The 13,252-nt window shown below is 40.9% G+C and overlaps 1 protein-coding gene across 1 annotated transcript; it reads left to right on the top strand.

The window, feature by feature from the left end:
• Positions 1–4,289: 4,289 nt before the first annotated feature.
• LOC129685758 (DENN domain-containing protein 10-like) lies at positions 4,290–13,138 on the top strand (the record flags this gene model as incomplete). Its single annotated transcript, XM_055619259.1, is given in 4 exon segments — positions 4,290–4,374; positions 6,730–6,926; positions 9,717–9,796; positions 12,990–13,138. Coding segments are annotated over 4 exon segments (481 nt in total), but the record flags the coding sequence as incomplete, so codon positions are not given.
• Between the last annotated feature and the right edge of the window lie 114 nt (positions 13,139–13,252).

Raw genomic sequence — 13,252 nt, 5'->3', positions numbered from 1 at the left:
TTGATACAATGAAGGGGTTCACCAAGAAGTCAAACTTGTTTACCAAGACCATTTGTCTGTGTGATCCTCATACAAACAAAAGGAAATGAACTCCACAAAACCTCCTGCCTATCCCTGTCTCCAGGTGAAGGCCAGAGTGAAAACAAGCAGCTCTCCACAACCACCAGCCCAGGAGTGGCACCACCCACATTGGACTAGGCCATTCTATATCAGTTACTAATTAAGAAAATGCTCTACAGCAGTTGTTCTTAACCTTCCTAATGCTGCTATTACAATGCCTCATGTATGTGATGACTCTCGACCTTAAATTTATTTTTGTTGCTACTTCATAACTGTAATTTTGCCACTGTTATGAACTATAATGTAAATATCTGTTTTCCAATGGTCTTAGGTGACCCCTGTGAAAGGGTCATTCCACCTCCAAAGGGGATGAGACCCACAGGTTGAGAACCACTGCTCTACAGGCTTGCTTATAGCCTGATCTTATGGAGGTGTTTTCTTAATCAAAGTTTCCTCCTCTCAGATGACTATAGCTTGTGTCAAGTTGACATGAAACTAGTCAGCAGAGTTGTTTCACCTATAAATTGAAGGAGGTTTTCATAATACCTGACAAGTAGCAATTAAGGGAAAAAAAGGTTTATTCTGGCTCACAATTTGAGGGGAACATCCTATCGCAGCAGGGGAGGCCATGGGGGAGCACCATATCACATTCAATTCAAACCCACATGGCAAACAGGAAACAAAAAGAGGGATGACAGCAAGCTATTGCTCCCAATGACACACACATGCTCTGTGACCTTTTCTTAGCTCATCAGTTAGAGCTTTAAATTTGTTTGTATTGTGGGTATGTTTATTTTTTAGAGTAAGATTTAATGCTGAAGGATGTTGGGATAATCTATACGTTGTATCAACCGTTATGAAGGTGTGCCCCTCTATTCTCAATTGTTAATCGCTGCACTGGAAGTGCTAGACTATGTGCCAGGCTAGTAGTATATGTAAATGTTTGTTGCCTCCTCACCTGCCCAAAAAGAAAAGGCAAACTGCCTTGGAGGCAGGGGGTGTCATGTAGCCCTCAGTCTGGCCTAAAGGCAACACTACAGAGCATATTCTGGCTGCTGATGGGTTCAGAATGAGTAGCTGTGGAATCTCTCCCACTATGCTAATAACTTTTGTATGAGAAAGGAGTGTGGTGTTGCAGGATATTTGATCCCATTGTGAATCAGGAGATTGTGAACTGTAAAAATCTGTTTCTAATAACTCAGTCTTTGATCCTAGAGCTTTCTCTTTACTATAAACAAGTACTTTTGGTGTGGCTCAGCCCTAACACACACCTTTAATCCAAGAGCTTTCTATAAACAGGATTAAATAAAGTTAACCGTAGGTCAAGAAGGGGAGCAAGAAACCAGTTAATGGGAAGTAATCAGAAAGGAGGGACATTGAGTTGAGGGTTTTATTTGTTTGTTTGAGACTGGGTTTCTCTGTGTAACAGAGCCCTGGCTGTCCTGGAACTCTTGTAGTCCAGGCTGGCCTAGAATTTGCAGAGATCTGCCTGCCTCTGTCTCTGGCTTTAAAGGTGTGTGCCACAATGCCTAGCCTAGCTGAGGGTATTTTAGACAGTGTGGAAAAGGAGGAGAAGCTTTTTCCTTCTTGGTGAGCTGAGTAGGCAGGTCAGCTGGGTGCTTTCTCTGCCTTACTGAGCTAGCAAGTTTTTACCCCAGCATCTGGCTCCTGAGTCTTTATTTGTAAAATTGAACTGTTGGGATTTCCTTCTTTATAACAACAGTGTGGTGTTTGTTTTTTGCAGAATAAAGAGACAGTGGCTGGAGCTAAGGCCAGATAACTGGGCAGAAAGGCAGGACACAGAAGCAGAACCTCCAACAGAGCAGAGAGATAAATCAGAGAGAGCCATGTATTGGGAATGCAGTGTCAGGAAAGTTGGGTTAAGTTAGAGGGCTAACTGAAAGACACTGCCCAGCAAAAAGGCTAATAGCTTTAAACTACACAACTGTCTCCATGTCTTTATTTTTAAACCCCAAGCAGGACTCCTGAAAGCCTCCGTGATAGAAGAAAAAGCCAACATTATGGAAAAAAAAAAAAAGGATTTTTTTTTCTTTCTTCTAAATATTGTGCTGAGATAACACAAAGGTCTGCTTTAGGAGGCTGTGTTGTGTGGGTCACAGCAACACTGCCCTTATTAAAGCATCTTATCAGACAGCAAGGCAACACTATGAAAATGACTTGATTTTTTTTGTTTTGATAGTGGTTTGCATGCTTAAAATGAGCTCATTCTTTCTTGTTCTTTCTGAGCTCTGGGCTGGTTGGTTCAACTCAGCTGTTCTGGTTTTAACTCCTCTCCTAACTAACTGATTCAATCTGGCTTTTGGCCCCTGAATTGCTCTGCTTGGCCTCAAACTAATTCTAGCAATCTGCTCCAATCTTCTGGCTCCTTCTCACTTTCTGGTTTATTCGGTCTTCACTTGCAGCGTGTCTTTCTATTGCTGTCCCTGGTAAAACTGCCACTTCTCTCTCTCATTGCCCTGTTAGTAGCTTCCCTTTCCTTTCTCTTCTCTTGAGAGTTGGGTATATCCTAGTCTGTCAAGTCTTTTTCTGATTCATCACTGTTTCTGCCTCAATTAAACATCACTTTCAAACATGGGTGCTTTCTTCAACAAACAAACTTTACCTTCATTGTTTGGGATTAAAGGCATGTACCATCATAAATGGACCTAAGGTTTTCTTTACCTGATACTTGCCCTATAGCAGGCTGGCCTTGTCTCAGATCTGCTTGCCTCTGTCTCCTGTATTAAAGGCATGTCCAGCCAGATCACACAGAAGCTAGAAGGCCTTTGGATGTGATCTCTTGCTGGAACTGTCATGTTATGAATCAAAATTCCTCCACATAGTACATAATAGTATAATACATCAGGAAGTCTTGCTTGACACCCCTGTGAAGTGGCACACCGTCATTCCCTGATAAATTGCAGTATTTTTTTTTTTTTTTTTTTTGCTTTCACGTTTATCACTTTGAGCAGTCCTAGTATTATTTACTTTATCCAGTTAATGTACTTCTCCCTTACTGGAATGCTCACTTTCTCTCTGTCAACAGTGTTCCCAACGCATAACGAAGGGTAAAAAGGGCCATGGAAAGAACCTCCTGATCCTGATTTGACCCCTAGCCCAAGACCAGAGTTAAGAAACAGAATCCCCCCAATCCCTGAGCTCTCCTGAAGCTCAGGACTTGAAATCCTACCAATACCCACCCTGGAAAGCCCCACCTCCCAATAAATCATATAAGCCCTGCCTTCTGCTCAGTTTTCTGTTGAGCAGAGGCAGCTACCCTCCTGTGTTTGTTAGGGTCTGAAAGCACAAAACAACTGGAGCAATCACAGAAGTCCAGCAAAGCAAGATCTTTATTTGAATTAGGCAGCAAAAACTGACTAGTCCTGGACAGAAGCACTCTGGAGCTGAGTCTTTGAATATTTATCTTAGTATTTAAGCAGGTGACACAAACGTATTGTACTCAGGCTGCTCTACTGATCAATCGGGGTTGTAGAAAAGACTCAGGAGCTGAAATGCAACCAAGTTTTTAAGTCTGAAATCCTCAAACATCTGTACCAAGTTATCCCACCAATCAGGATTTAGGGCTACGGGATTTCCTTAGGAAGACTTGCCTAGCATTCATGACTCAACCTGCCAACCAGGATATCAGTTACCCACATACATGTCTCTTTTTGCCAAGCAGCGTATCAGTTACCCACCGAGGTCTTGGGAACTTAAACTTTATTTGACCCATATTCAAAATGGAAGTTTTATTCAAAATGGCTCCAGTTTGGTTACTTTTTACAGGTTCACCGACCCCCAAGAAATTTGTGGTGCAATGTGACTTTGTATTCTTTGGTTCCGGGATTGCCAGGATACCTGTCTGAGTGGATCTCTCTGGTGAAATCATCCTCTGCCAGAGCAGAGCTGTTACATTTGCATTGGGGAAACTGTTAACACTTCTATAGGGAAAGCCTTTCCTTTCAAAGCTGCAACACTTATATATTTTCGAATTATTGTTTTTGCAATGAACCAGTGAATGGAGACACCATCTTTACGGTACTAGACAAACAGGACTGAAATGGCTGGCTTTGTCCCTGTAATGGAACAAGGACGAAAGTGTGATTTAGCTCAAGGAGGAAGTTTCTCTCCTGGAGAAAGAAGGCAGAGGCGGCACCAGTAGAATCTGCTCCACCCTCCCGGAAGGGGCGGGCTTGTGTGTGGGCGTGGCCAGGAGGAGGGGTGGGCCCTGCGCTGCGGAGCCCAGGAAGTGGCGGAAGATGGCTGCGGTTGTGGTAACGGACTCGCAGCTGATGCTGGGAGTCGGGCTGATCGGTGAGCATGCAGGCTCTTTGCCTGCCAGGCGTGCCCCAGCTCCGCCTGGGTCCGCGGGGCCGTTCCGCCAGGGAAGGGCTAGATCTGGGCTGTGAGTTCGGCCTTCTCAGCGCTGGTACTGACTTCGGTCCTGCGGGCGGGGGCTCGAGACTGGCTGACGCGGTTGGAGAGCTGGTGCCGGGCAGCGCTTGTTTGAGTATGGGTGACGCCTCTGGTGCCATTTGCAGGATACGCCCGGAAGTGGCGGAGCAGATGTTGGAACCTGTGCAGGGTGACCCAGAGTCTCTACTCTTAGAGTGGAAACCTTCATGTCGTTTGATCCAGGTCTTCCTGGAGTTCCTGCATGGTCACATGTGGAACCCCTGCTAGTTTATAGGAATTGATGGTAAGGAAGTTTATAGGTATCTTTGGATAGTCCAGACTGTGAGTGAACCTTGTGCAGCCCAAGCAAGCTTTAGGTAACAGCACTGAACTGCAGAAATGAATGGAACTTTATGAATTGCTTAGAATAGTCTCTTCTGAAGGTCTAATACACACCAAGTCACTATCCTTCATTGTAGAGTGCGCGTGTTGCTTATGCTTAACAAATAACTGCGATAATTATTTTTCAGGAGCTCAAAGCAGTGGCTTTCTCTTGTATTCACTCCATTTTGTGTAAAAATTTATTTTGTTTTTCTATGATTGTCTGCCTGACTGTATGCCTGTGTATGCTGGAATAGATCATCAGACCGTCTGGACCTGGGGCCAATTGCGAGCTGCCATGTGGGTCCTGGAAATCGAACCCAGCCTTTTTGAAGAACATCTAGTGCTCTTAACTGCTGAGCCATCTCTAGTCCCCTTGTATTAATTTCTAATGTGATTTTTAAAATTGCTTGAAAACAAATCCTAAGTAACTCAGGCATCTTGGACCTGTCAGCACTTTAGAATTAGGTTGAGCTAAATTGTGAAGATAAAAGAATGACTTAAATAGCTGGGCAGTGGTGGCACACCTTTAATCTCAGCACTTAGGAGGCAGAGGCAGGCAGGTCTCTGAGTTTAAGCCTGGTCTACAAAGTGAGTTCCAGGACCAGCCATGACTACACAGAGAAACCCTGTCTCAAACAAATAAGCAAACAAAACCTCAACATATTTGCCTGTTAAACAGCTCTTTATTTTTAATTTTTAGCTCTCTAGTTTTTTTTCTTTTCTTTTCTTTTCTTTTATTTTTTTTTTCTTAGTTTTTATTCTTACATGTACTTAAAAGGTATTTATTTCTAAGCTGGGCGATGGTGGCCTGCTTTTAGCCTCAGCATGTGGCAGGAAGTAGCAGAGGATCTCTAAGTGCAAGGCAGCCTGGTCGACATAGCCAGCTGCACAGGGAAACCCTCTCTCAAAAAAAGGGGAGGGGGGAGGAGAATCAGGCATAGTTACACAGATCTATAGTTATCAACTTCTTTGGAGACTGAGACAGCCCCACCAGTGTTTTATTTCCTATTTTGTAATCGAGGTGATTTATATTGGTGATAAAACTATATAATGACTACATAGCTTTTATTATTGTTAGTCTAAAATTTGCAGAGCAGTAGAGCTCTTGCTTAGCATATAAGATTTATTGGGTTTAATCTCAGAAAATAAGGTAAAATTTAAATCTCGACTCTATGTATAAAATGAATTAAAGGAGGTTTCATCATCTCCTTCATTTTTGGAGAAGTGCCACTAAGGATCAAAGTCAAGCCTTCAAATGGTCTGCCTATATGCCTAGCCCTCGCCTTTTTCCCTTTAACAACCCTTTTCTATGTATTTTTATTGAGTCTTCCAGTTGCACAGAAACATAATTAAAAGTCAATAAGCATTTTTTTGTGTGGGAGAAGATAATCTTACTAAATATCTAAGGCTAGTTTTTCATTATAGTTTGTTTTATTTATTTGTGTATGAGAACATGTGTCAGGCTTGCCCACATGGAAGTCTGAGGACAACCTGTGGGAGCCAGTTTTCTCCTTTGACCATGTGTGGCCCAGGGATCAAACTCAGTTCATCAATCTTAATAGCAAGTATTTTTACCTGTTTTGTTTAGGTAACGTAAAAATAATATGAATCTGAGTGGCATGATGGTGATGGTACATGCTTTGTAATTTCAACTGTTAGGAGGTAGAAGTTCAAGGTCATCTTGACTACATAATTTATGACTATTTGATAACAAAACCAACCAAGCAAATGCAAATCATAAGTTCATGAAAATTTTGTGTCTTAAATGATTTGGGTTGCTTTGTAAAGTAGGGTGTTAAACTGATTCCACAAAATGTTTCTGAGTAACCAATCAATTCACATTCCTTGCTGCTGTTTGACATTCTCACAGTGACCATCTTTCCACCGTAGAAAAGGACACTAATGGAGAAGTTCTGTGGGTGTGGTGTTACCCTTCCACGACAGCCTCCTTAAGGAATCTGCTGCTCCGAAAATGCTGCCTAACAGATGAAAACAAACTTCTCCATCCCTTTGTCTTTGGTCAGTACAGAAGAACATGGTTTTATATCACTACAGCTGAAGTTCCAGATTCTTCAGTTTTGAACAAGGTATGGCTGCTTCAACGTCAAAAAAAACCAAAACAAAACAAAAAAAAATATCTAAGACGATTTAAGAATGTAAGACTTAGACTCTGTCTATCACAATACACCTTTGCAAGCATTAAATCTTATTATTCCCTTTAACATTCCATTTACTGTACAAATACTGATAGCCATTATGTTTAGTTGAATGCTGAACAATTTTAGCATAAGTAGTCTCTCTTATCAAAGTTACAGTCTGATGGACTAGAGATAAAAGGCAGTTTCAAAGCCATAGTAAATAAAAGTGAGTAGTATTTTCCACAGTTGAAAACTATTTTGGGATTAAAGGTGTAATCCCAGCACTTGGGAGGCAGGTGAGTTTGAGGACAGCCAGGCTTCCATAGGGAGTTCCAGGCTAGCCTAGGTTATGTAGTAAGACCTGTTTCAAAAACACAAAACTATTTTAGAAGCTGGGATTATAAGCATATGCTTATAATTCCAGTTTTTAGGAGGTTCAGACAGGATTGCCAGATTCAACATAATGCATTCCAGGCTAGTCAAAAACTTTTTAATTTTTTAAACATTTATTTTTATATGTATAGGTGTTTTGCCTGAACGTATGTCTGGGTGAATGTACCATGTGTATGTCGAGTACCTGCAGAGATCAGAAGAAGGTGTTGGATCTCCTGGGACTAGAGTTAGAAACAGTTACGGATGACCATGTCGATACTGGGAATAGAACCCAGGTCCTTTGGAAGAGCAGCAGTGCTTGTAACCACTGAGCCATCTTTTCAGCTCCTTAAAACTGTCTTAAAGGATATAATTATTCTCACCAGAGTTAAGAATTTTTTAATTTACTTGTGGATGATAAAGACATTATGAATTTAAAATTTTTGTTAAGAAAAACATGTCATAATTAGGCCTTTGTTGGTGTATTATTTGCTAAAAATAGTTTCAATGTGACCTGGTGAATAACTTTTTTGTTTGTTTGCTTTTGTTTTTCAAGACAAGGTTTCACTGTGTAGCCCTGGCTGCTGTACTGGAACTCTTTCTGTAAGATCAGGCTGGCCTCAAACTCGGAGATCCACCTGCTTCTGACTCCTGAGTGCTGTGGAATTAAAGGTGTGCACCACCACTGCCTGGCTAAATTATATGGTTTCTAACTTAAAGCAAGCAGAGTTTTCCAAGGGAAAAAAAATTAAGGAAACAAGTTGCTGAGTCTCTGGCATGTACCTAGGGTGTTTCTTTTCACTTTAAAGTGATAATTTTGAGTCATAATGGGACTGTATGAAGTATGTCCAGAAAACAAAGAATAGTATTAACTATTATCACAGTATAAACTAGGAAAATAATTTAGAAACAACTAAAGGGCTCTTAGAAAACTTAACTTTGGCTCTGTATCCTATTTTTTAATTGGATTACTTGATTTGTTGCTTTTTAACTTCCTTAGTTCTTTATATATTCTGGATATTAGAGCTCTGTCAGATACAGGGTTGGTGAAGATCCTCTTCCAGTTTGTAGGCTGTCATTTTGTTCTGACAACAGTGTCCTTGGTCTTTTCTGAGACTGATACTCCAAACAAGGACCATGCATGGATATAACCTAGAATCCCTGCTCAGATGTATCCCATGGCAGATCAGTATCCAAGTGAGTTCCCTAGTAAGGGGAACAGGGACTATCTCTGACATATAAATTCAGTGGCTAGCTCTTTAACTGCCTCCCCCTGACAGGGAAGCCAGGCCACAGGAGGACAATGCAGCCAGTTCTGATGAGACCTGATAAGCTAGGGTCAGAAAGAAGGGGAGGAGTACCTCCCCTATCAGTGGACTTGGAGAGGGGCATGGGAGGAGATCAGGGATTGGAAGGGAATGAGGGAGGGGGCTACAGCTGGGATACAAATAAACTGTAATTAATATAAAAAAATAAAAATTTAGAAAAAAAAAGAATTTAAGTTTGGAAGTTTTAATGTATTATAAGATCTTTGGGTTTTGTTCAATAAGTTTTTTTTTCTCTTTGATGGTTTGTTTGTTTTAAAACAGGGTCTTTCAAAGCCCAGTCAGGCTTTATATCACTATATAGCTGGCGCTGGGCTAACACTCTTGATCCTTCTGTCTTCACTCCCCAAGTGCTTCCATTACAGATTTGTGCCACCACAACTCACTCACTTATATCAGTTTGGTGGGTTTTGTTGTTTCTCTTTCAAACTTTATTTTTACTTTTATTTGTATGCATGCCCGTATAAGCACAGGTGTCTTCAGAGCCAGAAGAGGCCATCAGACCCCTGGAGGTAGAGTGAAAGGTAGCTATAAGCTGCTCTGTGGGTGCTGGGACTCAAACTTGGGTCCTTTGCATGAGTAGCAAATGCTTTTAACTACAAAACCATCTATTTCCTTCAGTTCTTTATGAAAAATCTTGATGCAGTCTTAAGTGGATGTGGTCCGTGTTTTTTATTATAGACTTCCAAGTTACAGCAGCATTCATATTACATCTGTTTCAGATTTTAAAGATTTAGAGATAGTTCAAAACATGTTTTTCAATAGAGCACAGTACACATATAATCTCACATGTGGGAGGCTGAGGCAGAAGGTCTCAAGTTTGAGACCAGCATGGGCTATATAGTGAGACTATCTCAAAATAAAACAAGAATAGAGAAGCAAGTGAAGACTTTGGCATTTTGGTCTTTTTAATGCAACAATGTTGTGCCCAAGAGGTTTGTTAGAATAGAGTTAATACAATTAATCTATTATAGTAAGTATTTATTGAATTCTATTCAACTCTCTTTTAAAAAGTGTGCTTTTGTTTGTTTCTTTTGGACAGGTGACTCATTTTTCTATTGTTCTGACCGCCAAAGATTTTAACCCAGAGAAATATGCCGCCTTCACTAGGATATTGTGTAGGTCTGTATGAAAACTGTTAAATGCTAATTCACCAAAATGAAGATCTTGTTTAGTAGTGACCCAGAAAATGTACACATGAAGGAAACAAATTCAGTCTTTAGTCTTAGCTGACTTACTCCATTTTGGCTTTGCAGAGTCTGATTTGTAAAGAGGGACTTTCTCTTTGTTTTGTGGCTTTATCCTCTGATTTGGGAAAATGGGCCAGGGGGAGAAGAAATAGCAGTTTGTCTGGCTTTGGTAGTTTTGTAGTTTCTGGGCATCTTTCTTTATATATTAGAGTCATTGGGTTTTTTGTTCTGTTTTGTTTTTTTCCGAGGTTTCTCTCTGTATCCCTGGCTGTCCTGGAACTCACTCTGTAAACGAGGCTGGTCTCGAATTCACAGAGATCCATTTGCCTCTGCCTTTCTGAGTGCTGGGATTAAAGGCGTGTGCCACCACCACCTGGCAACATTGGCTTTTTAAATGATGGCTTTTCCAAAGTTTTAGTTTTCCTGTTGTTTTTAGGTAACATGTAATTCTAAATATCATGTTTCAGCTCTCTCATCTAATAGTTTTGTGGAGAACTAAAGAAAATTGTTTTTCCTACTGTAAGCCTAATAAATGGTTGCACACCAAAGCAAAAACTGAAAAAAACTCTATTATCTAAGAGTTTCAGTTAGATTGTATTTTAACAAAGTGAGGTTTTTACTGCTTAGGTAATTAGCCATACTATAAGACTTGCTATGGAAAGACAAATCTAGGCATGTGGCTCACTGTGGAACAGAAACAGCTGCTACTCTTGTGGCTTCATGGATGAAGTTGTTATTGATAGAAGGGTTGAAGTCCAGAATCTGTAAGCTGAAAACACTATAGAGGTGTTTTTAGAGGTCTCATACTCTAAAAAGTATGAGACTCCCGTTGCATCTGGCCTCCCCAAGCAGGACATCTGAACTGAGCAGGAGGTATGTTGGAGTTCAGAAGGCAGTATTGCTTCAGATGTCACTTCCACTTAAGGAAGCCTGGAAGATGTCTAGTTCTGTAGTGCATAGTGCTATTGTAGTAGTGGTATTCTACTCAGCAATTGCCAGCCACTTCCTCTATGCCCTGTTCCTTTCTGCTTCTATCTGTTCAGCTTTACATGTGTTCTCCTGTCCCAAGCACGTGTCTGTCTTTGACCATGCTCATGGTCAAAGACTTTTTCATGATTGTAACATAAATGTGGAGGTGTTTGCACTCATTTCTGGGGAGTGAATCAGGCAGGCGTGCTTTCTGTAACATGCAGCAGAGGCCACTCAGGAAGGCTTCAGTCTCTGTGGCATCTTTTGCCACCACTCCTTTCATCTCCTAGGTGTGGCTCATAGGATTTGGGCACAACTAGAATCTGCTGTACCCAGCAGGTGTGGCAGGCCTGAGGGTTACTGTCTAACATGTCCTCTGAGCCACACTGCATGGTTCTCCCCAGAGTCTTTTCAAGGGGCTTCCTCTTTTCTGTCTCTCATGACCCAGGGCTGTCTTCACGTCAGTCTTCTGTCGGACTCCTCCATTACTGTCGTTGCTTTCTCTTCATTGTGTTGATGAGCTTTTTATTAAGCAGCGCATAATAAAAAAGTATCAGTGATGAGGCTGGAGAGATGGTTCAGCGGTTAAGAGCACTGGCTGCTCTTCCAGAGGACCTGGATTCAGTCTCCAGCACCTGATGGCAGCTTACAACTGTAACTTCAGCTCCAGGGGATCCGACCCCTCACACAGATATATGCAGGCAGAACACCAATGGACATAAAATAAAAATAATTAAATCTTAAAAAAAATTAGTGTTAGTGATACAGAGGAATCTACAATAAAATTCAACACTGCCTCCTGCTTGTTCAGTAGCCCCAGTTCATATCGTCCCTGTAATACCCTTGGTTTGTATAAGCTTCTGTTTGAATTAGTGGGAGAACTCAAAATACTTGCTGTTCCCACCTTTTTCTCCATTTGTAGAACTAGATTTTTTTTTTTGTAGTTGGTCTTCAAGTAGTCAGTTATAAAAATAAGTTTTCAGCTTAATATTCTCAGTTTCCTATCACATCAGCTGCTGAGAGGCCCAGATATGCCAGGTAATGTTTTTTTTTTTTTTTTTTTTTTTTTATCCTTCAGTGCTGCAGATCACACTCAGGGCCTCGAGCAGGCTAGACCTACTCTTGACTACTGAAGTATAACACTAGCCTCATCAAGTTTCTCAAGCAACATATAGTTCTAATCCAGACATGGTGGCTTAGGCCTTTAATCTCAGCACTCTGGAGGCCAAGGCAGGTGAATCTCTTTGAGTCTAAGACCAGCCTGATCTACACAGTAAGTTCCAGTACAGTCAGGGTATACAGAGAGACACTGTCTCTAAACAAACAAACAGATGGATCACTGTCTATAAATAAATAAGAGAGATGTAGCCTTAGTTGTTCACAGGAAGGGACTTCAAGGGGAAGAGACTTAACTTGGGCTCTATAAATGCAACTGGCTTCCTGTCAGCATTTTTGGAAGTCTTTAACTTGATGACAGATGTCTGTTGTGAAAATTTTAAACATGGATTTCTTAATCATCTAAATGTAATTACCTCTAGGATTGCTTATAATAAGCATGGGTTCTATAGCTAACTACTGCTTTCTCTGTGAACAATGCCTTGAACTCCCTTTTTTAAATTAAATTTTTATTTTTTTAATATTAGTTAGTTTATTTACTTTATATCCCAGCTGTAGCCCCTTCCTTTATTCCCTCCCAATTCCACCCTCCCTCCCTCATGTACTCCCTGCCTCTCTCTTAAGTCCACTGATAGGGGAGGACCTCCTCCCCTTCCATTTGAACTCCTTTGCAAAAGAAGTTCAGGCAATAAAGCAGAGTTGTGTGACTGAGAACACAATGAGCACTTATAAGCATAAGACATAAAAAGAAGTAAGAATGTAATATTGCTAGGGAATCCACTATTAATTCCCCTGTATAGGGACTACATCTTCAGACAGCAGGAAAGAGAAAGAGCTTTCCTCAAAGAAATAATCCACATCTGTCAAGTGTTGTATTTCAAAGTAAATTAGAGAAGAAATACTATGGACATGTTTGCACATTTGGAAATGCTACCAGGTTACTTTATAATCTAGAAAGTACCAGTGTGTAGCCGTGGTGACTTTCTCCACATTTCCCATATTGCATCAAAAGCATTGTCACCTTTTGTCCTTTCTCATAGAATATATCTGAAATATGGAAGCCCGGTTAAAATGATGGAGAGTTACATTGCAGTTCTCACCAAGGGGATCTGCCAGAGTGAAGAAAATGGCTCTTTCCTTAGCAGAGACTTTGATGGTCGAAAGGCATACCTTGCAGGCTCTATCAAAGGTAAGAAAGAAAGAGAGAGAGAGAGAGAAAGAAAGAGAATGAGAGAGAGAAAAAGAGAAAGAAGAGGAAGAAAGAAAGAAAGAAAGAAAGAAAGAAAGAAAGAAAGAAAGAAAG

Source organism: Psammomys obesus, unplaced genomic scaffold, assembly GCF_907164565.1.
Source record: "Psammomys obesus unplaced genomic scaffold, mPsaObe1.curated_primary_1811, whole genome shotgun sequence".
Classification (NCBI taxonomy): domain Eukaryota; kingdom Metazoa; phylum Chordata; class Mammalia; order Rodentia; family Muridae; genus Psammomys; species Psammomys obesus.
The sequence above is the reverse complement of the archived record's forward strand: the minus strand, read 5'-3'. Positions and strand labels throughout refer to the sequence as shown.